At 42.2% G+C, this 20,638-nt stretch overlaps 2 protein-coding genes across 6 annotated transcripts; one reads left to right on the forward strand and one right to left on the reverse strand.

Annotated features, from left to right (window-relative positions):
* Nucleotides 1-120: 120 nt before the first annotated feature.
* Nucleotides 121-2,382, reverse strand: rln3b (relaxin 3b). The gene is made up of 4 exons (XM_075464491.1): nucleotides 2,135-2,382; nucleotides 1,244-1,392; nucleotides 835-1,144; nucleotides 121-739 (listed from the first exon to the last, which is right to left on the reverse strand). The coding sequence occupies exons 3-4, from the start codon at nucleotides 1,007-1,009 to the stop codon at nucleotides 459-461; spliced, it is 456 nt and encodes a 151-aa protein (XP_075320606.1). The 5' UTR covers nucleotides 1,010-1,144; nucleotides 1,244-1,392; nucleotides 2,135-2,382; the 3' UTR covers nucleotides 121-458.
* A 1,601-nt stretch (nucleotides 2,383-3,983) lies between these two features.
* Nucleotides 3,984-19,359, forward strand: rfx1b (regulatory factor X, 1b (influences HLA class II expression)). 5 transcript variants are annotated; one of them, XM_075463584.1, is made up of 18 exons: nucleotides 3,984-4,123; nucleotides 5,231-5,606; nucleotides 9,571-9,668; nucleotides 9,785-9,865; nucleotides 12,682-12,755; nucleotides 12,863-13,151; nucleotides 13,236-13,417; nucleotides 13,503-13,622; nucleotides 13,935-14,050; nucleotides 14,360-14,478; nucleotides 14,717-14,820; nucleotides 14,921-15,072; nucleotides 15,456-15,553; nucleotides 16,637-16,786; nucleotides 16,888-17,099; nucleotides 17,204-17,357; nucleotides 17,446-17,491; nucleotides 17,584-19,359. In XM_075463584.1, the coding sequence occupies exons 2-18, from the start codon at nucleotides 5,258-5,260 to the stop codon at nucleotides 17,757-17,759; spliced, it is 2,520 nt and encodes an 839-aa protein (XP_075319699.1). In that variant the 5' UTR covers nucleotides 3,984-4,123; nucleotides 5,231-5,257; the 3' UTR covers nucleotides 17,760-19,359. The 5 variants fall into 5 exon arrangements, with proteins under 5 accessions (XP_075319699.1, XP_075319701.1, XP_075319702.1 ...); XM_075463586.1 differs by having other exon boundaries at nucleotides 17,587-19,359; XM_075463585.1 differs by lacking the exon at nucleotides 3,984-4,123 and adding an exon at nucleotides 4,906-4,923.
* The last annotated feature ends 1,279 nt before the right edge of the window (nucleotides 19,360-20,638 follow it).

The following is a 20,638-nucleotide window of genomic DNA, read 5'->3' on the forward strand; positions in this document are numbered from 1 at the left end:
AGCACGAGTCAATGCCTCACATGTTGTAATCTACAAAAATATTGCATTATAAGTCTGGTATATTGTGAAATCATATCCCCCTATTGAATCAGCACTCATTCAAAGAATCTCAGACAACTATTATGTACAGTCATCATTGCTTCATTTATTTCAAAATTGTTGACAGCACTGCACTTGTGAAACAAGTTTTAGAGAAAGAGGAAGATTTCTAACATTATGAAAATCTTATTTATGCATCTTTTTTCCAATGGTGCAGACACTCCTAAACTACACAAGGCTTTAGTAAAGAAATATATTAGTCTATGGCAGTTACAGCAACACATTTGGACTACACATATCATTGATAAACACATGGACAGTCATTTGTATTACTGTGAAGTTTTAAAAATTCTGCATGTAAAGAAATTAATTAATTACATCAGAGAGGACAGGAAGGACAGGACTAAAAGCATTCAGACTCAGCACAGAGAGCTGATCTCACTCTTGCTGCAGCCCCATTTGCAGCAAGCGTTGGACAGTCCGACCACTACGTCCCGACCTTTTCTATCTGCACCTCGTAGAGCCTCCAGTATCTCCTCTGAAAGTGGTGAGCGAGCTGAGCGGCTGAATCCAGCTGCCACTGATGCCACATTCAACATCTGCTCTTTCCATGCTTGGAATTTTGCAGGATCCTGGTCACTGGTTTGTTGAGGGATGGTGTTTGTGTTCCATGGATCAAAGTTTTCCTCTCCAATAAGAGCTGATTGAAAAAAGGTAAAATACTTTTGATTTTTTTGGTTTGACTGAAGGAAAACATTGCACATTATAGATTGTAAACTTGTATCTAAGTCTTACCTGAGTCTCCTGCCCCTCTCCTCCAGCGGGAACCACCACAGGTAAAGATGACAGCGCGTATGAACTCTCTTCCACACAGTTTCACCCCATAGAAAGAAGGATTACCATCATTGCACCGCACCCTGTCCACCAGTGCCACCAACAAGCCTAAGGTCAAGAGTGCTGCTTTCCACATGGTGAATAAACAGATGTCTCTGTGGTTTGTATTTCTTTGTGGACAGCCCTCTCATCTAATATAGGCTTCAGCACCTCAGAGAACGACCTCAGCTCACCTCCACCTATCGTCATGCCCAGAGATAAGACTGGAGACCTTTAGGGGTAACAATACAAAGAGGAAAATAAAATTTTTGAATTAAATAGTAAATGATGCTAGAGATGATGTCAACAGAACTCTTGGCAATCCAATCACCTGTGACCTTTTGTTGGCCTTTCTGTCTCACACACCATTTAGGTTGTGCTGTGTATCAGCTGCACAATCTTTGTCACGCTGTCCGCTCTGCTGAGCATTGGATGGAGATTACTATCCATCCACCTCAAGGATAACTAGGATGCAATAGCCTGGTGACACATAGACAGTACATAACAGAGAGTTTTTAGTGCAGTGACAAATCAACAATGAACTTCTGAATGCTGCATATTTTTTTAGGTATTGTATTTCATAAGGAAACATAAAACAGCTCAATTCCCAAGCAAATTCTTGTTAGATTTTACAAAGGGACAATGGGGAGAATCCTCTTTGGAAACAGCCATGGGGTGGAAGCTCCCGAGACAAGAAAGCTCTGAACTGGATGATTTAAACACCCAGATTAATTCTGGTAAATATTGTTTTTAGATGATTTTTTTCATTTAGTAACAAACCTGTATTATCTTCAGTCAATAAAGTACAGTTGAAAAGTTTTGAGCTACACCTTATTTCTTTATATAAGGCCAGAAAAACAGAAAATATGTGCAGTAATATCTAGAGATATGCTAACATGAATGGCAATACAGTATATAAGGTAATAACAAAATTTCTACAATTCTAACAAGCTTGAGGATCAATATTAGGTTTGAGCTCCTTTATTCTTCAACACAGCCTGAACCCTCTTAGACAAGCTTTCTGTCCTTTCTTTAAGTAGTCTGCAGGAATAGTTCTCCAGGCTTCTTGAAGAACATCTCAAATCTCTTCTTTGGATGTCGGCTGCCTTTTGTTCCGTTCTCTCTCAGGATGATCCCACACTGGTGATCCCATGTTTCACCAAAAACACCAGCGCACAGTGACAGGTGGAGCTAGTCGGCGCGGACAGAAGCATTAGCTGACCTGTACGTTGGTGAAATCAACTCGGTTGAGGTCGGAGAGCATCTGATTGATCTGAGCTGAGTTCTGGAGGACAGCACGGGCAGCCTGGGCCAGATGGTTGAGACTGGTGTAGCGACGCAATGTCTGGGAAAAGGAGCTGACGCACACCACCTGAAAGAGAGAGCGAGGAGAATACAGTGCTGTGCAAAAGGCCCGAGCAATCGCCCATTGTGCATATATTGTCAGGAACACCAGAAATAGGTGCAGCGGTTTATTGCAACATGTAAACTTAAATGGAAATACAACATCTAAGGGCAAAAACAGACTTTGTACAACTCTAACTCAATATTAGGATTGAGCTCCTTTGTTCTCCAACACAGCCTGAACTCTCTCAGACAAGCTTTCTGTCCTTTCTTTAAGGAGTCTTCAAGAATAGTTCTTGAAGGACACCCCAAAGCTCTTCTTTGGATGTCGGCTGCCTTTTGTTCCGTTCTCTGCCAACATGATCCCACACTGCTTCAGTAATGTTGAGGTCCGAGCTCTGGGGAGGATTCATCCCTCCATCAGACCTGTTGCCACTGATTTTCAGTCCACTTCTGGTGTCATTTGGCACAGCTCAGCCTTTTCTCCCTGTTTCCCTTCCTTAAGAACGGCTTCTTGACAGCCACCCTTCCATGGAGCCCATTTCTGATGAGGCTTGGGCCGACAGCAGATGGATCAGCTGAAGGTCCAGATGCATCTCTCAGGTCTTGTGTCAGGTCTTTGCTGGATTTTTTCCTCTTTCTTAAGGACATCACTTTCAGATACTGTTCATCTGCTGCAGATTTTTAGGCCTGACATTTCTTCTTTTGTCTCCCACTTGTCCAGTTTCCTCAAATGTGCACACCATGCTGAAGTTTTTGACGAATAACTGTTCTTTATTTTTCAAACTGTGTTACATCTGGAATTTTACTGTTGATGGAACAAAAGAAAGGGCATCAAATTATGTGTCTTTGCAATGGGCTGCAAGTTACAAAGTGTACGGAAGAGTATTAGGGCCAGGCATAAGAAAAAATATTTATATTTTGCCTGTCAAGAATAAAGTCGACATGTCGAGAATAAAGTCGACATGTCGAGAATAAAGTCAAGATTAAAGTCAAAATGTCGAAAATAAAGTTTTCAACTTTATTCTCGACGTGTGGACTTTATTCTCGACATTTCGACTTTATTCTCGACATGTTGACTTTAATCTCGACAGGCAAAATATTATTATTTTTTCTTATGCCTGGCCCTAATACTCTTCCGTACAAAGACACAACATTAGTTTATCCTTTGAGTTTATTTATTTTATGCGTGAATGTTGCATTGATCAGCGTTGAGAGGCTAAACAAACAAAAAAAAGCCCAGTTCCTCTTAAAAAGAAGCCAGAACTAGACTTGAGTCTGAGTAAAATGCAACTAATCTCCGGACAAAAAACTTTAAAAGACCTTCGAAAATGCAACTAATCTCCGGACAAAAAACTTTAAAAGACCTTCAAAAAGCTTGGAGAACTAATTGCTCAAGACCACTTTAAAAGATTTCAATAAATAATGGCACCACATTATGTTGGCAAAATATTAAGAAAAATGGGTGTCGGCTCAAAACCTTTGGACTCTACTGCGCTTTATTACATAATGATGATTGAAGTGATTTTTGAGTATCTGTTAGATAATGTGAGCAATCGAGAAAATAACATTACAGTAGAGGTGGTCGTCTGGCGTTAAGACATGGCGACAGTGACAGAACGACTACCAACTAATGAGCGATCGACAATTTCACTGACGTTGCGACCGCCTCCTGTCTCAACCAATCAGCATTTGGGAAAGGGCGGCGCAATGAATAGAGGGTAGCAACAGTTGCCCCGGTGAAGGCAAGGCGCCATAGTCACGGTAGTCCTGGCGACAAGAACCAAGCAACGGGAGTCAACAACAACACCCGAGATCTAAGGGAATAAACTTTATCGACAATTTTGGACAAAACTAGGATTTAAAGGTGAAAAAGTACAATGTCTGGGGATTCTCGTGTACTTTTCTGCTTATTATACACGCGTGCCTGTGTGTGTAAGCGAGAGCGTTAACGTGAGATCGAGCGTGTCGGTGATGAAAGTGGTTGCTAGCTTCTTTTCTAACGCAGACCGTTGTTATGGCGATGTCAGATCTTTGATAAGAGCACAAGATGGCGGGTGTGTTGTAGTACCAGTCGTACTTTTTCAGCCTCATTAATCATAACATCCAGGTTGTTTCAAGTTGTTTCGATTACTAAGAAACTATTTAGAGGCGTCACTGGTTGCGTGGTCAAACATTTTTACTGACTATTCAATATAAAAAAAGAAAGTAGCAACTGGCTAGCTCGCTTTAACGTCACAGCTCGACGTAAGCTGCTAGCAGGGAAGGCTACCTTTCACACTTTTCACGCTCTGAACTCACTTTTCACGCAAGCTGTCCAAAAACACGAGACGCAAACACGCATATGAAAGCGTTAAAGCATTATAGGTGTGTGTGCGTTTAGAAAACAATAGAGATATGCGAATGTTGTTTGTTCTATAATCTTTTCATGACTTTGAAAAAAGTTTTTGGTCTGACATTGGATTGGATCGTAAAGTCACCCCCGTGTGCACGGTATCCGGGTGATCGTCGGCTGGTCTGGTGTACAGTGTTGCTCTATGGAGGAGTGGCTTATCTCCCAGTAGGATGGCCTAAAGTCCTGACTGACGGGCTTGAATTATTGGTAATAGTTTATTTCCTGGTTGTATAACCTGGGACTGCCAGCCGTCGCATATTTTCTCCCTTTCAGTCGGTAATTTAGTTGTTTCTCATGTTTGAAGTTGAATTTATTGATTTATTTCTGATGCATTAGATTGAACCTTCATATTGGAGCAAACAGGAAAGGCTTTAGGCCACTGCTTGGTCTCAGACAAAAGCCCTACTTCCTTCCCTTGGTTTATGTTACACACACACACACACACACACACACACACACACACACACACACACACACACAAGGTCTATGTGCCTGTGAGCTTAAACAATAAAGCAGCAATGTGTGTTTCCATGTTTGTTTATGGCACTTTCACTAATGACCACCGTTTTTTATCCACAGAACTAGGGCCTCAAAGCATTGGTTGCCATGGCAACTTGTGGATATTCTGAGGACCTCCAGCCTCAGCAGGCCAACGCAGTAACCATAGCAACACCCGGTGCCACCACACCCACATCTGCAAAGACCACACACTTCCTGTCCGAGATCCCAGCATCCTCTGGAACCATTTCATCACCCAACCAACCAGCCGCTGCCTCTAAAACAGGACAGGACGCACTTTGTTCTCAAGCTCCGCCCACCCAGGCGCAGAGCCAGAAGGCTGTGGTCCTTACTACTCCCACGCAGCACTACGTGAGCCCCGATATCCAGCACTCTGTGGTCCAGAAGAGTAACGGGCAGAGCAGCTCGCCTCAGTACATCATAGTAACTGTTACAGGTGAGAGAATGACTGACACATACGTGCACAAAAGAGAGTACACCCTCTTTCATTGCTTAGGTTTTACATGTCAAAACATAATGATAAAAAAAAAAAAAAAATTGAATCCTTACAAGGTCTTAAATTTAGGTAAATACAACCATAGATAGACAGCACATGATATATTAGACTGGGTCAACATTTGTTGAACAAAAACTAAGTCAAATGCAGAAGGTTGAGGTCTGGACTTTGACTGGACCATTGCAATACCCCGATTCTTTCCTTTTTCAGACATTCTGTTGTAGATCTGCTGCTGTGTTTGGGATCATTGTCCTGTTGATGACCCATTTTCAGCCAAGCTTTAGCTGTCAGACAGATGGCCTCACATTCGACTCTAGAATACTTTGGTATACTTAGGAATTCATGGTGGACTCAATGCTTGCGAGGTGCCCAGGTCCTGTGGCTGCAGAACAAGCCCAGATCATCAGCCCTCCACCACCGTGCTTGACAGCTGGTATGAGGTGTTTGTGCTGATATGCTGTGTTTGGTTTTCTCCAAACGTGCTGCTGTGCATTATGAGCAAACATCTCCACTTTGGTCTGCTCTGTCCAAAGGACATTGTTCCAGAAGTCTTGTGGTTTGTTCAGATGTAACTTTACAAACCTAAGCTGTGCAGCCATGTCATTTTTAGAGAGAAGAGCTTTCTCCTGAAACCCTTCCAAACATGCCATACTTGTTCAGTCTTTTTCTAATTGTGCCGTCATGAACTTTAACATTTAACATGCTAACTGAGGCCTGTAGTCTGAGATGTAGCTCTTGGGTTTTTTGCAGTTTCTCTGAGCATTGCGCGGTCTGACCTTGGGGGGATCTTACTGGGATGTCCGCTCCTGAGAAGATTGACAGCTGTCTTGAATGTTTTCCACTTGTAAATAATAAATAAAAACTGACACAGGCACTAGATTCAATCTTAACGAGTTAATTATGGTTAATGTTAACACCTACATTGGAAATTTGGTCTGTTAGTAAATATGTACTCCCTGACTTTACCTCAACATCAGTATTAATGTTATTGTAGATGGACAGAGTGGAGACCTGCATTGGGCCATCATTTGCATCATGTGGTTTTGCACTTCAGGTGTAAATATCAGTATTTTCCATCTCTTACATCCGGCAGAACAATCAGTGTTCACCACTAAATAACATTTTATATCTCCTGCTATGTATCCATTAAAGAAAAGTCAAAAGTTGTACTAATTTGTTAAGTTGAAAACGGTAGTTTAATAATTGTTCATTTTGAACATTTTAATACCTAACAAACACATTCTGTGCTTTCCCACCTAACAACAGCTGATCACAAGTCAAAAAAGCCTCTTAAGCCTAAGTGAGACTTGATAGGGGACTGGACCTGATTCATTGAAATGCTGCTGAACCTTTTCTTTAGATGAATCACACAGTGGTATATATGTGTACATACTGCTTTAGAATGAAAACATTACAGTACATTACACAGATGTTTGAGGAATAATTCGACCACATTTAATATTTACGAGTTAGAGAGATGACTTTTAGTTAATAACAGCCTTTCTCCCCCATTTGGCTGGATGCCATCTTTTAAATAGTTTCTGATGGAGCTCTGAGCTCCACAGTTAAAAACAAAAACAGATTCAGTTAGCGTCCCTGATCCGGTGGTGTGTACGTCATGAGGATAAACTAGGTTGCTGGATTTGGTTGCTAGGTTACACAGCATCAAACCAGGAACAAGAATGCCTCGTGGACGGGGTCTGACTTCATTTCATCTTTTCTGTCGCTTTTATGTTTGTAGGGAGATTATGGTATAGTGACATTTTCTTTTAATCATATTTCATGCACATGGCTTTTAATGTACAATTCTTGTAGTCATATAGAAAATGAGATAACCCAGTGTCTATACTAACTAGTGTAATTTGTGTTTACATTTTGACCAAATTAATCCTAAAATAAAACGTTCTAGAATAAAACAGGCTCAGTCACGTGTAAATGAGTTAGTGTTTTTAAAAATCCGCTGTTGACTAAGGAAATGTAATTCACCACATAAATGGATCCATGTTTAATTTTGGGGCCATCTATTCATAGACGCTTTGGCCTGCAAGGATCGGGTGACGTGCACTCTCACCTAGAGTGAGAGACTTTGAGGCTCCCTTTTCAAGTTCCCCCATTTACAATTAAGCTGGTGTTCACATCAATTTTGGTAGGAGGTTTAAATGATATACTTAAAGATTCAGTTGTATTGGTCATTTACTTAAATTCATCAATTTAGTTATTTAACTGTAAAGTTCTAATAATAATAATAATAATAATAATAATACATTTAATTTTAAAAAAAGCGCCTTTCTCAAAGCTCAAGGACACTTTACAACACATTAAAAACACAATAAATAAAATAACACAAGTTAAAAAAGAGGCTAGAGGGAGAATGCAGCTTGAAACAGATGGGTTTTGAGTTTTGATTTGAAGAGGGGTAAGGAGTCAATGTTGCGGATGTCTGGTGGGAGTGAGTTCCAGAGTTGGGGAGCAGAGCGACTGAAAGCTCTGGTCCCCATGGTGCTGAGACGGGCAGAGGGCACAGAGAGGTGGAGGGAGGAGGATGACCTGAGGGAGCGAGATGGGATGACAATGGAGAGGAGATCAGACAGATATTTTGGGGGGCGAGGTTGTGGATGGCTTTGAATGTGTAAAGTAGGGTTTTGAAAGTAATCCTAATTCTGAATTTGACCGGGAGCCAGTGAAGCTGCTGGAGGACGGGGGTGATATTCTAAACACCCTAAATGTCCCATTTAACTAGCAAATACCGTGAGAGTGTTAGGATACAGAAGTGATTGATGTATAGATGATCTGTAGATTAACTGATTAATCATTAAAACCCCGCCTTCAATAAGACTTAATGAAAATAGAAAGAAAACAGCCTCCTGTCTGATCAACAACTAATGTTTGGTTTTACAGTATCGTGCAAAACTCTTGATCGTCATCTCTATATATTCATAGAAAAATGTGAACCAGGTGATTCATTGAAACACATGCAAAGCTAGACTGAAATACAGAAGATGGTTTAGGCCTTCTTCTTTTTTCCTCCACTCCAGTTTCCTCACGGCGCACCGTGCCGAGATGTGAGAAGGCTTTCAGCTCCTAGCTTTTAGAGAATCACATTGTCTGTGCAAAAACCAGACTGGTCTGCACAGCTCTGCATGAAATGTATTACTTTCTTCAAACAGTAGCTTTGAAGACTTTCCCCCCAATAATGATACATTAAATCTAAGAAATGTTGGTATAAAATTCACTGACTTGCAGAAGTTAGTAGTCATATAGCCGATATTTCTATCAACCATGATCAGAGCCCAGGTTTACCAACACATGAGCAGAGACGGACATGTTACCATTACGTAGAAATAACTGCTGAGGTGTGTTGTCTTCAGTATGACCCGATTAGTTTAACTACGTGTACCATACTTTAACTTGGGATGTTGTCAGTGTGGGTTGAAGTAAGAGCAACCTAGTTGGGGCAGGTCAATTGACTAGGGACAATGTTTTCTAACTAAAGGTTACAAAAGCACGAGCTCTCTCCTTCACCAACGGCCCATCCCATTTTTTCCGCCCAATCCTGAGCCCACATGTATCTCTCATTTCCCTCTCCCATCTGATCTGCATGTTTACAAGATGGAGGGATTTCTCTCTCCATCTGGGGAGATTAGCTGTCCAAGGCTGTCCCACGGCAAGTAAAATATAAGGACAAAAGGAGAGGTGGACCGAAACAGTCCTCCTCACCAAGTTTATCCTCAGTAAAGCCAAAAGGACATTCAGTAGCAACATGTTCTGCGGTGGCTGTTATTACAATTTGGAGGCAGTATGTCGTGAGTACTGAATTCGTTGGGGTGGAGGCTACTTTTCAGGTTAAATTTGTTAGATCATCAGGTAAAACCTCCCTTCTTTATCCCTCCCGTGTCTTCCACAGAGGGCTCTGTTCATTCCAGTGACAGTCTGTCAGACTCCAGCCCGTCTGCCCCTGGTGTCCCTGCTCAAGGGGTCCAACCCGTGCAGACCACCCAGCAGGTAAGATGCACACATATACGCTGAAGCCATGTGTAAGACTGTGTAGAAGCAGGCTTTATCATAGGGTGGAACACTGATGAGGTTGTGTCTGACGCTGTGGATTTACTCACCCGCAGAGGTCAGTGCTGCAGGCGGTGTCGCAGGCAGCCAAGAGGATTCAGACAGGCCACCTACAGTCTGTGCATATTAACCAGGAGGTAAACGGACATATGAAATATTTCACATCAGAGAATATGAACTACGCCATCATCGCTTTATCGTGCCACACCACCCCCACACATGTGGAAAGGCACACTGTAACCTCACTGCCTGCGTCAACCTGCTACAGAGCCTTTAATATATTTTTTACAAAACTAGAAGTGACGCACGCATCCAACAGTCTAGTTTATACACATTAAAATTAACAATCTCATGTTCATCAGAGTTTTGAGCAAAGTTCACAGTCCAAAGAATGAATTGGTTGCTACGTAAGACACATCGGTTTAAAGGTGCACCTGAGTTCTGTAGGAACTTTGCAGTTGTTGGCTCGTGGTCGTAGGCTTTGCTAAGTATCCTTTTGTCTTCATCCCTCACTGGCAGATATTTCCTGTGGCTCCATCGCGAGATGTGTTGTTTCAGATGTGGTTTACGTTCTGACTTCTTAGTTCAGACCCCTTGGGCACAATTTAGATTTAAATGGGAGATTTTGCATCACTCACTTTTACTTTGTGTTTATTTGAATACTTGCTTGTTCAGTCCTCTGTTCATAGAAAACAGGAACTCATTCATGGCCAAGACAGTGACGGGAAAGCCGTGATGTGCGTGTTATTTGCAGTTGTCGTAATGTTGGACATCACATCAACTGACATGCTGTGCTGCCTCAGACTAATCATACTAGCCTGACAGCGGTTGTGTAAAACATGCCAGAGGTTGATGGAAGTAGATGAAAATAACACTTTTTTTTTTATGTGTTCAATCTCTCATTCCTGTGAAATTTCCCTGTCCATGGCATACCCAAAGTAACCTGAGAGCTGTTCTCAAACCAAATGCAGTTAAGTGCTAGATTTTGGTCTCTTTTGAGAGCTAAGGCTCTAAACTTATTCCCTTAACTGTCAGAATCACTTTACATGTTACAGGGACTGAGAAACAGATGTTGAAATGATGTTATTCATAATCAGATGCCTGTTGGGACCTGTAGTATTAGCTGGAAAACACAATCATAACTACAGCCTTACAAAGTCTTACTCCGAGTTTGATAAAAGCTGCACACGATTGAATGTTTTACAGCTTCTTCTAAAGGCACCATAAGAAAAAAGAGGGCTCCACACGGTCCATAGAAATGTTGCTCTCTTTGTCTGATGTTTCCTCCCCAGACTCGTTATTGTCACAGTGACTGCATGCCTCCACTACATCCTGAAGTGCAGATTTAGCTCTGCTCTCGCCACATTTTCACCTCAGAAAGTATCACCCAGAATGCAGTTCACCTTTCTTAAGCATGGGTGCACACAGGATGCACAGACGACATTTGAAGTTACACTTCATGTTTAGAATTTCATTGGCTGTTTGGTGCATCAGTCCTCAACAACCTCCATTTACAGTTGGCCGAGTTTATACATGGCAGAACAGGGCCTTGCAAGTTGTTGCAACATGGACTCTCATTTGTTTTTTTTAGCCTGTGGACATGACATAGAAGCTCCTATAGTCTGAAGTGAGGTGTCAGTAACAAGGTAGGAGGGCTTTCTATATTTTGAAATCGCCAACCAAACTAAGGAGACAATTTGTAAAAGATTAGGCACAACGAATTTGAAATGGTGCCACAGCAAACTGGGAAAATATAGCGATGAAATAATTTGTTCGGGCTGAAAGTTTTTTGCTGCGCTTGATTGTCTGGACCCTTGTCAATGAAAATGCTCATGTAGATTCTGAGTCATCCAGATCATGGTAATCCTAAGAGCTTGAAGAAGGGCAGCTGGACGACTTCTCGGATCTTGAAGATGTGTCACCTTTCACCTGAAAGGCTTCTTCAGTTCATGAAGAACAGAAAACTGAAGAAGCCTTTCGGGTGAGAGGTTTGTATCAGTTCTATCTCGTGAATTGTGGCTTTCTACATCAGTGTTTCTCATGTGCAAATACTCGCCGCAGCTATAAGTCTTTCAAAGGTTTAAGCTTTTATATTCAGGCTGTTGAAGGAATAATGTCAGCAGACCACTTTGAACTTCCTCTGCAATCAGTTGGCCCCAGGGGACGTGAGAGCAGGCTGAAAAAAGTTCAAGAGTGCAGGAGAAATCTGCTCCACTAATATAAAATCAGGCCAGTTCCTTGTTTTTAATGCAAGATGTGAGCAGCCAGGTAGACAGCGTTGGCTTTTTATTTTTGTTATAAACTGGTGTTTGTTGAGTCATTTTTTTGTCTACTGTGTAGATGTTAAGTTACCAATATTATACAAGTTCCACATTAACATTCTGGGCACAAAAACTGGAGATCACTGAACCAATCATTGCTGTGACTCTGTGGTGTATTAGGTAGGTGCCTGTAGGTGCTTGTGTAAACCTTTTCCCTTTGTTTGTTCGTGTCATATCTATTCCAAAGAGTTTGATCATAAAATCTTCTCACATTGGATGTTTGACACTTTGCTCCTGGTTTGCATATCTGGTTTTATTGGTTGAAGACTCGCATCTACTTTTGCGTTCCTGTCCATTAATGGGACTGCATGGCGATATCTGCCACATGGAAAGTTAGACACAAATGGCACTTTTAGTTGTTTTCTTTTATACCCAAAAGTCAAGTTTTGTAGCATCTAGCCAATGAGCTTGGTGCAGCGGTTTAAGAAGAGTTAAGCAAAAGAAACGGAGCTGTAAGGAAAGTGAATATTGGACCTTAAAAATAGTCCCAAAAGATGACGTAGTGTCAGCTGGATGCAGAAATACACAACTGTTTACCCAACAAAAATTAGTCAGGTGTTTTATGTCGTTCCCGTGTTTGAATCTTGTTGAGCAAAAATGAATAATAATATACATCTTTGCTCATTTTTCAGGTGGAGCATGTTTACTCTGGCCAGGTGCAGTATGTGGACGGAGCAGGAGAGGCAACTTTTACCACCTCCAACATGTAAGCAGTGTGGAGCTTCCTCCCACAATCCATCACACACACACACACATTGTGACTTTCCTTGCCACAAACTGTGCATTAACATGAGCGTGTGTTTTCTTGTCCAGTCGATCAAGCAGCTACCCTTTCTCCGACTCGCCCCTCTTTTCCCAGACCCCTCCCACGCCCTCCTCCACCTTTTACGAGACCACGCCCAGCTCTGAGTCAGACATCAGCGGGTCTGTGACCTCACAGCCGGTTTCTGTGGCAACAGCAGGAGCCAATGCTGGGGCTGCTGCTGCGGGTGGAGGGGGATACGTCATCCAGGGGGGGTATGTGTTAGGAGGAGCTGGAGGAGCATCAGGAGGAGGAGGGCAGAGTTACTCCAGCCCTAACTCTCGCGCCCCACCTGCTACTGTGAGTACACGAGTTCAAAGTGAAACATGGGTCACAGTCTATGACAAGAAAGTTCAGAACATTCAACTCGCCCATCTTCCCCAGGTTCAGTGGTTGTGTGACAACTACGAGGGGGCGGAGGGGGTGAGTTTGCCTCGCTGCACCCTCTACTACCACTACCTGCTGCACTGCCAGGAGCAGAAACTCGAACCTGTCAATGCTGCATCCTTCGGCAAACTCATCAGGTCTGTCTTCATGGGGCTACGTACACGGAGATTAGGAACCAGGTACGTGCTCATACACACCGACTTGCGTTGCGTTTGACCGCTATCTCAAAATGTTGTCTGAACTTTCTCACTGCATGCATTCCAGAGGAAACTCCAAGTACCACTACTATGGTCTGAGGATCAAATCCGGTTCTCCTCTGCTCAGACTGATGGATGAACAGCAGCACATGGCGATGAGGCAGCAGCCTTTCACACAGAAAAACAGGTATCCAAGCAGGGTACATTTTTCATTTCAGGGTTAACTTTGACGATATGACCTAAAAGGCTTTTCTTGTGGGTGTATTTATTGATTTCAATCGAATGTATTTCAATGCTTCCTTGTGCTTTTTAGTGGCAGTTATTCACCAACATTTCACTACGCACATGAGGTGTCAAGTTGTACATCTTTATGAGATAAGATCAGTTCAAACACAAGATCTAAAAAGATCTAAGATCTGTTTTTGAAGCCTGTTTTTAGCTCTCCAGACTATATGATAACCTGACTGTCTCTCCGTGTGATGTGCCCTACCTCCATTAGAATAAAGCCAGTTCAGAAGACACAGGGCCTTGCCAATGGGACATCAGGTGGGGCAGGTCAGCAGCAGGCACTCTGTGACATTTCGGCCCAGGTGCAACAGTATCAGCAGTTCCTCGGTGAGACAGCTGTACTCTGCATTATGTTGGCAGCAGACACTTATTTTGTTATTTCCTACTGCACCGTTAGTTATGACGGAACAAATAGACAAAAAAAAACATCTGTGTTAGTGTTTTTTTTTTCTTTTCAGTATGCAGTAATTAGCCTGATAATTCACTGACTGTTTGCAGTCATTTAGCTCTCAGCTCATAGAGCCACAGCTGTGCACGGGAAGTTACGGTTTCATCCTTTTTTTTTATCCGAGATGTGGCAAACATGTGAAACATATGTGAGTGAGTTCTTTGTTTGCTGTGCCGTCTCATGTGTAGAGGCATCAAGGCCACTGCCAGACTTTGTGGACATTGATTTACAAGATCGAACCCTCCCTGATGGGATCCTTTCAGAACACCTCAAGGCCTTTCAGGCTCTTTATAGAGAACACTGCGAGGTAAGCATTTTTGGAGAAAGACGGGGCTTTTTCTGACAATGACATTCAAGTAGTCCATGCTTACATACTTATTTCTGTTCTCTTTTCATGTGACAAGCTAGGTCTTTTTGTTCGCATTGAATCAAGGCTCTATAGCACAAACTACAGAGCTCCTTGCACTATTTCTAACAAATTCTCTCAAATAAACGGGTCAAACGTTACCGCCAGTTAACGCATCATCCACATGTCATGCTCGTAGGCTGTTCTGGACGTGATGGTCAACCTTCAGTTCACTCTGGTGGAAACTTTGTGGAAATCCTTCTGGAGGTTCAGCCAAAACAATGATGCAGAATCGCTCAACCTGTACGTATCACAGACACACTGGTTCAGCTTGATGAGAAACAAAAACAAAAAGATGAATGCTCTGTCTTCTCCGTCACAACTGTCTCACATGCTCCACCAGACACAATGAATCTGAGAAACGTCTGCCTAAATCCTGCCTGGTGGTGCTCTGCAAGTTTGAGCCAGTGCTGCAGTGGACGAAAGAGTGCGACAATCTGCTCTATCAGACTCTGGTGGAGATCCTCATCCCCGACGTGCTGAGACCCATCCCCAGTGAGTTAATGCAACCTGCCAAATCTGTGACGTGGAGCTGAATGAGCTTCATTTCAGGTGTATTCACAGAGCTCAGCTGTGTGCTGAAGTTTAAAGTAGGAAAGCGAAATGATATGTTGCAAGGTGGAAGAAATATTTAGTTGTAAAGCCGTAAAATAAAACGACAAATCAAGTAACAAGAGGAGTTAAAGTTGAAAGTTAAGGTTCGGCCCCGTTTATTCAGAAAAGGCGAGTGCTTATTTGAATGAAATGAACTAAAATCATACCATTTTAAAACCTGTATAAGTTAATCTATCATGTATTATGAAGTAGGCAGCATTAGCCTGAAAGGTTGAGGAATGTTTCTCTTCATTTTAAAATGTTTACATCTCGTCTTCTCTCAGGTGCCTTAACTCAGGCCATCCGTAACTTTGCCAAGAGTCTGGAGAACTGGTTGACAGGCGCCATGATGAACATCCCAGAGGAGATGGTTCGCATAAAGGTATTACTGTTTGTGTGGACAGATTACCTATCAAGTGAGTGGTGAATTCATGGAGATCCTCGAGTCCGTTCAGCTTGACTCGTTTTAAACCTAATCAAACAACACAAATCCATTCCTCCATTCACAAATGACCTTCATTCAAACATAAAGAAGCGCCTAACTGAAGGGATAAACCAGTGTTGTCACACATAACAGACAACTTAGCAACGAACCAGCTTTAGAGTTATCTTAAGACACTTTGTTACCAGCAGTCTCTCAAAAAGAGACGTAATTTGTCCACAATTCTTTAGCTGCATTAGTAAAAAAAAAATTACAATAACACAGTTTGACAGGCTTTAAATAGTATTTTGCACCAACAAAGTGATTCCCAACAAGCCATGTGCTAAAAAGCTTGAATATCTTAGCATGGTGAAGAAGTGTCAGGCCTAAAAATCTATAGCAGATGAACAGGATCTGAAAGTGATGTCTTTAAGAAAGAGGAATAAATCCAGCAAAGACCTGACACAGGAGCTGAGAGATGCTTCTGGACCTTCAGCTGATCCATCTACTGTCGGCCCAAGCCTCATCAGAAATGGGCTCCATGGAAGGGTGGCTGTCAAGAAGCCGTTCTTAAGGAAGGGAAACAGGAAGAAAAGGCTGAGCTGTGCCAAAGGACACCAGAAGTGGACTGAAAATCAGTGGCAGCAGGTCTGATGGAGGGATGAATCCTCCCCAGAGCTCGGACCTCAACATTACTGAAGCAGTGTGGGATCAACTTCACAGAGAACGGAACAAAAGGCAGCCGACATCCAAAGAAGAGCTTTGGGGTGTCCTTCAAGAAGCCTGGAGAACTATTCCTGAAGACTCCTTAAAGAAAGGACAGAAAGCTTGTCTGAGAGAGTTCAGGCTGTGTTGGAGAATAAAGGAGCTCAAACCTAATATTGAGTTAGAGTTGTACAAAGTCTGTTTTTGCCCTTAGATGCTGTATTTACATGTTGCAATAAACCGCTGCACCTATTTCTGGTGTTCCTGACAATATATGCACAATGTGCGATTGCTCGGGCCTTTTGCACAGCACTGTATTCTCCTCGCTCTCTCTTTCAGGTGGTGTGCGTCAGCTCCTTTTCCCAGACATTGCGTCGCTACACCAGTCTCAACCATCTGGCCCAGGCTGCCCGTGCTGTCCTCCAGAACTCAGCTCAGATCAATCAGATGCTCTCCGACCTCAACCGAGTTGATTTCACCAACGTACAGGTCAGCTAATGCTTCTGTCCGCGCCGACTAGCTCCACCTGTCACTGTGCGCTGGTGTTTTTGGTGAAACATGGCAGAACACTGAGCCTGTGTCCCTCTCAGGAGCAGGCATCCTGGGTGTGTCAGTGTGAAGACCGCATGGTTCAGCAGCTGGAGCAAGACTTTAAAGCCACTCTGCAGCAGCAGAACTCACTGGAACAGTGGGCTAGCTGGCTGGATGCTGTTGTCTCCCAAGTCCTAAAGCCCTATGAGCACAACCCTGTCGCTCTGCCAAAGGCTGCCAAAGTCTTTCTGCTCAACTGGTCCTTCTATAGGTGAGGGGAAAAGAAAACAGTGATTCATAAAAATGCCGCAAAAAAGATGCGTTTGTCCTCTTGTTGAAGACACGATGTCTAAATCTTCTCTATTCTCCCACCAGCTCGATGGTAATCCGGGATCTGACTCTGCGCAGTGCTGCTAGTTTTGGCTCCTTTCACCTGATCCGCTTGCTGTATGATGAGTACATGTACTACCTGATCGAGCACAGGGTGGCCAAGGCTAAAGGAGAGACACCCATAGCCGTCATGGGAGAAGTATGTGCCTGTGCAAGCTGCCGCTCTCATGGCACAACTTAGATTTGACTTTTTAAATTGAAAGTGTCTCTTCCTCACTGTGTTGCAGTTTGCCAGCACCGTCAAGAGCAGAAACTCCCCAGACCTGGATAAAGGTGAGGGGGAAAAAAAAAGGAAATTATGTATCTTATTCTTTCCTCAGTTACCAGATTTCTTCATCTTTTCATCTTATCGGCTTTTTCATCAGAAGAAGAGGAGGATGAGGAAGAGGAGAGTGAGGAGGAAAGCGGAGAGATCATGCTGCAGTCCAGCTCTCTGAGCAGGGTCGATGACGAAAAGGAGGTGATGGAGCCGCCCGCTAAGCAGCCCAGGACGAGTTTAAATCTGCCCACTCTGACGGAGACCCACAGCACGACACCTTAGCTAATCATCTGAATCACCAACACACGCCTTCGCTTTAAGTTTGAGATCATGTCATCCCATCCGGTCTCTCTTTTCTTCAGGTCGGCATCATGTGTGCTTCTCTGTTGTATATGCAACATGTAAGAAAGCTCCTTGCTAATTTTGTACACTGTACTTTCGTGTTGCCATTCTTTCTCTCTTTGCCTTCACTTGATGTACCTCCCTCGTTTCTTGTGCCTTTCCTGCCTGTTCAGCGGCCACTCGTCTCCAGCCTGAGCTATAGATACAGTATATTCTTGATCTCCCTCTTGCCCCGCCTTAACCTGACTGCTGTGGAGAGGTGAGAGGACTCTAGAGCTCCTTGTTGTCGTCTTTAACTCAAAAAACACCACTTGCATTGCCTTTAATGCAACAACTATGCAGGAAAGCGGTCGTTACATGACTGAAACTGTCAGAACTATACATACGAGAGTTGCGCCTGGAATGATACCACACCATGAATTTTGTCGGCACATGGACGTTGATTGACCGTTATGTGTGGATGCCATATTTTACTTTTCATGTCATTTGTTATTAATTTGGCCAACTAAATGATACTTTGTGCCTTTGAGAGATTTTTAGCCTAAAAAAAGCTTCTGTTCTATATAAACACACACACACACACATATATATATACATAAGAAAATATATTCTGTATCGGTGGATTAATAAATCAAGGTCCCGTGAAGTAGTCTTGGTGTTGTCATGAACTAATAGTAGCTGAGTAACAAAAGAAAAAAAAGATAGTGACACTCTTGCCTTGTGATGAATCTGCCCAGCTTGTTTTTTTTTTTTTTTGTTTGTTTGTTTTTTAATTTACCCTCTCATCATGTTTTCATTTGTTTTAAGCTCATAATCTCTTTCTTTTGCAAACACACTAGATGACTCCAATGCAACCTCTCCATATGAACACACATTTTCCACGATGCTGAGCAACTTAGTGTGCCACAACTCAAGGCCAAAGCTTATCCCACCCAATCAGGCGCATTTATACTTTGCTGTATCCATGGCAACTTTTGTATAAGCTCCATGTATCAGCGTTAAAAGTAGATGTTTATTTTCTGATATCTCTGGATAACCCATGTGAGTATCTTTTGTGAACACGGTCATATATCCAAACTGTTTGTATGTTGTTTAACCATTATTGCCTTAAGAATGTTGTTACAATGTCAACCATCCAGAGTACGGAAGTATATTTCTCCTAAGATGATGGACCAAACGTGTGGATACAACGACATTGTGTGGACCCACTCCAAAGAAAACATGCTCAACCAGCAGCTTTTCACACGGCACACAGATTTTACAACGTGTTGGACTTTAAAACTGAGAAGAAACAAAAAAATATGAGCGTAGTAGTGGGATGTCTCTCAGGACTATCTGGTTACCAAGATCCCACCAAATATTAAGACATAGAAAGAAAAGGGTGTGTTTATATTTAGACATACATGACTCAAAAAGTCAAAACTTCTCTCATTAAAATGGTGACTTGGCTTGAACTGCAGGACCTTTTATAAATCGCATGCTCGTGTTATGCTGAAGACCTTTGTACTTAAATCTGTTCTTAAATCTGTTAAATCAAAAATCGTGTCAGTTTTCTAAATGCTCTTGCTTCAGATATTGTCCCCGGTCGTCGGGTATATCAAATGTCTGAGGGTTGGATATGACTTTGAACTGAAAAGTCTACAATATTACTTTTTGCAACGTGAGTCAAGTTATTTTTATATTACAAAATAACATCTATAAGTCAGATTTATGAGAAATAAAGCTGATGTTAGAGTCTGAAATGAACAACACATTTTATTCTCACTCTTAAAGTGTGAGCACCACTGCACAAAGAAAAGCAATCTAACAAAAGTTACAGCAGCTGTCAGTTGGTTTAGTTTAAGGGAGACATATTAAACACCACCTCTGGTGCGTCTGTTTAAGTCTCGAATGTTCCCGGAACAAACATTTCAAATTTTGGCTTTGAACACTAAGCGCTTCTCTTTTTGCTCGGTATCTCATAGTTCTGACTAGAAGTCTTATAATTACTTCTCTATCTCATAACTTAAGACTTTGTATCTTATTATCAAGACTTAGTTTGTTAAAGTTATGGCTATCTGATAACTTATTTAGAATCTCATTATTATTACTATCTCATATCTTGGCATCTTAAAACTATAGGTTACCATCTTATTATAACTAACCCATAATTGACAAACCATCTTAAAATGATTTAATATTTCATAAGGATGACACAGTAACATATATACCATCTCATAACTAAGATTTAGCATGTCATAATCATAGCTTTTTATCTCATAATTAAGTCTAACTTGTAACCGATTTATTACCTTAAAATCATGATTTAGTACCTCATAATTATGGCTTAAAATCTAATAATTAAGACTAACTCATTACTGATTTACTACCTTAAAATTATGACGTAGTTTTTCATGACTTAAGTTTCTCATTACTCTCAGTATTTCATAAATATGACTTAATATCTCATATTTATGACGAACTATCTCCTACCGCTGAATTCCGAGTTACTGCTCAGATGTGACTTTTTTGTTGGCCTGTTCACATGTGGTCAGTTTCAGATTTCAGTGTGAACAGTTCACCGTACTGAACCACAAAGACGGCACCAGAAACAGGAATTATCCCTCCAAATGCTCATCAACTCCAGCACCTCGCTGGTCGTCCCTGGCTAACGTCTGTGCTCTCGTCCATCGTGTTCAGAAAAGACGTGGCGCAGACGTGTGGGGACTCCCGCCTGCACAGAATTGGGACGAACGGCGATCGGGAGCAACAAATTGGATTCCGTGTGACCTGTCCTGTTTGCACCGACATGAAATGATCTGATTCACATATGAGCAAAA

The sequence above is a fragment of the Odontesthes bonariensis genome, chromosome 4 (genome assembly GCF_027942865.1).
Source record: "Odontesthes bonariensis isolate fOdoBon6 chromosome 4, fOdoBon6.hap1, whole genome shotgun sequence".
Lineage (NCBI taxonomy): Eukaryota > Metazoa > Chordata > Actinopteri > Atheriniformes > Atherinopsidae > Odontesthes > Odontesthes bonariensis.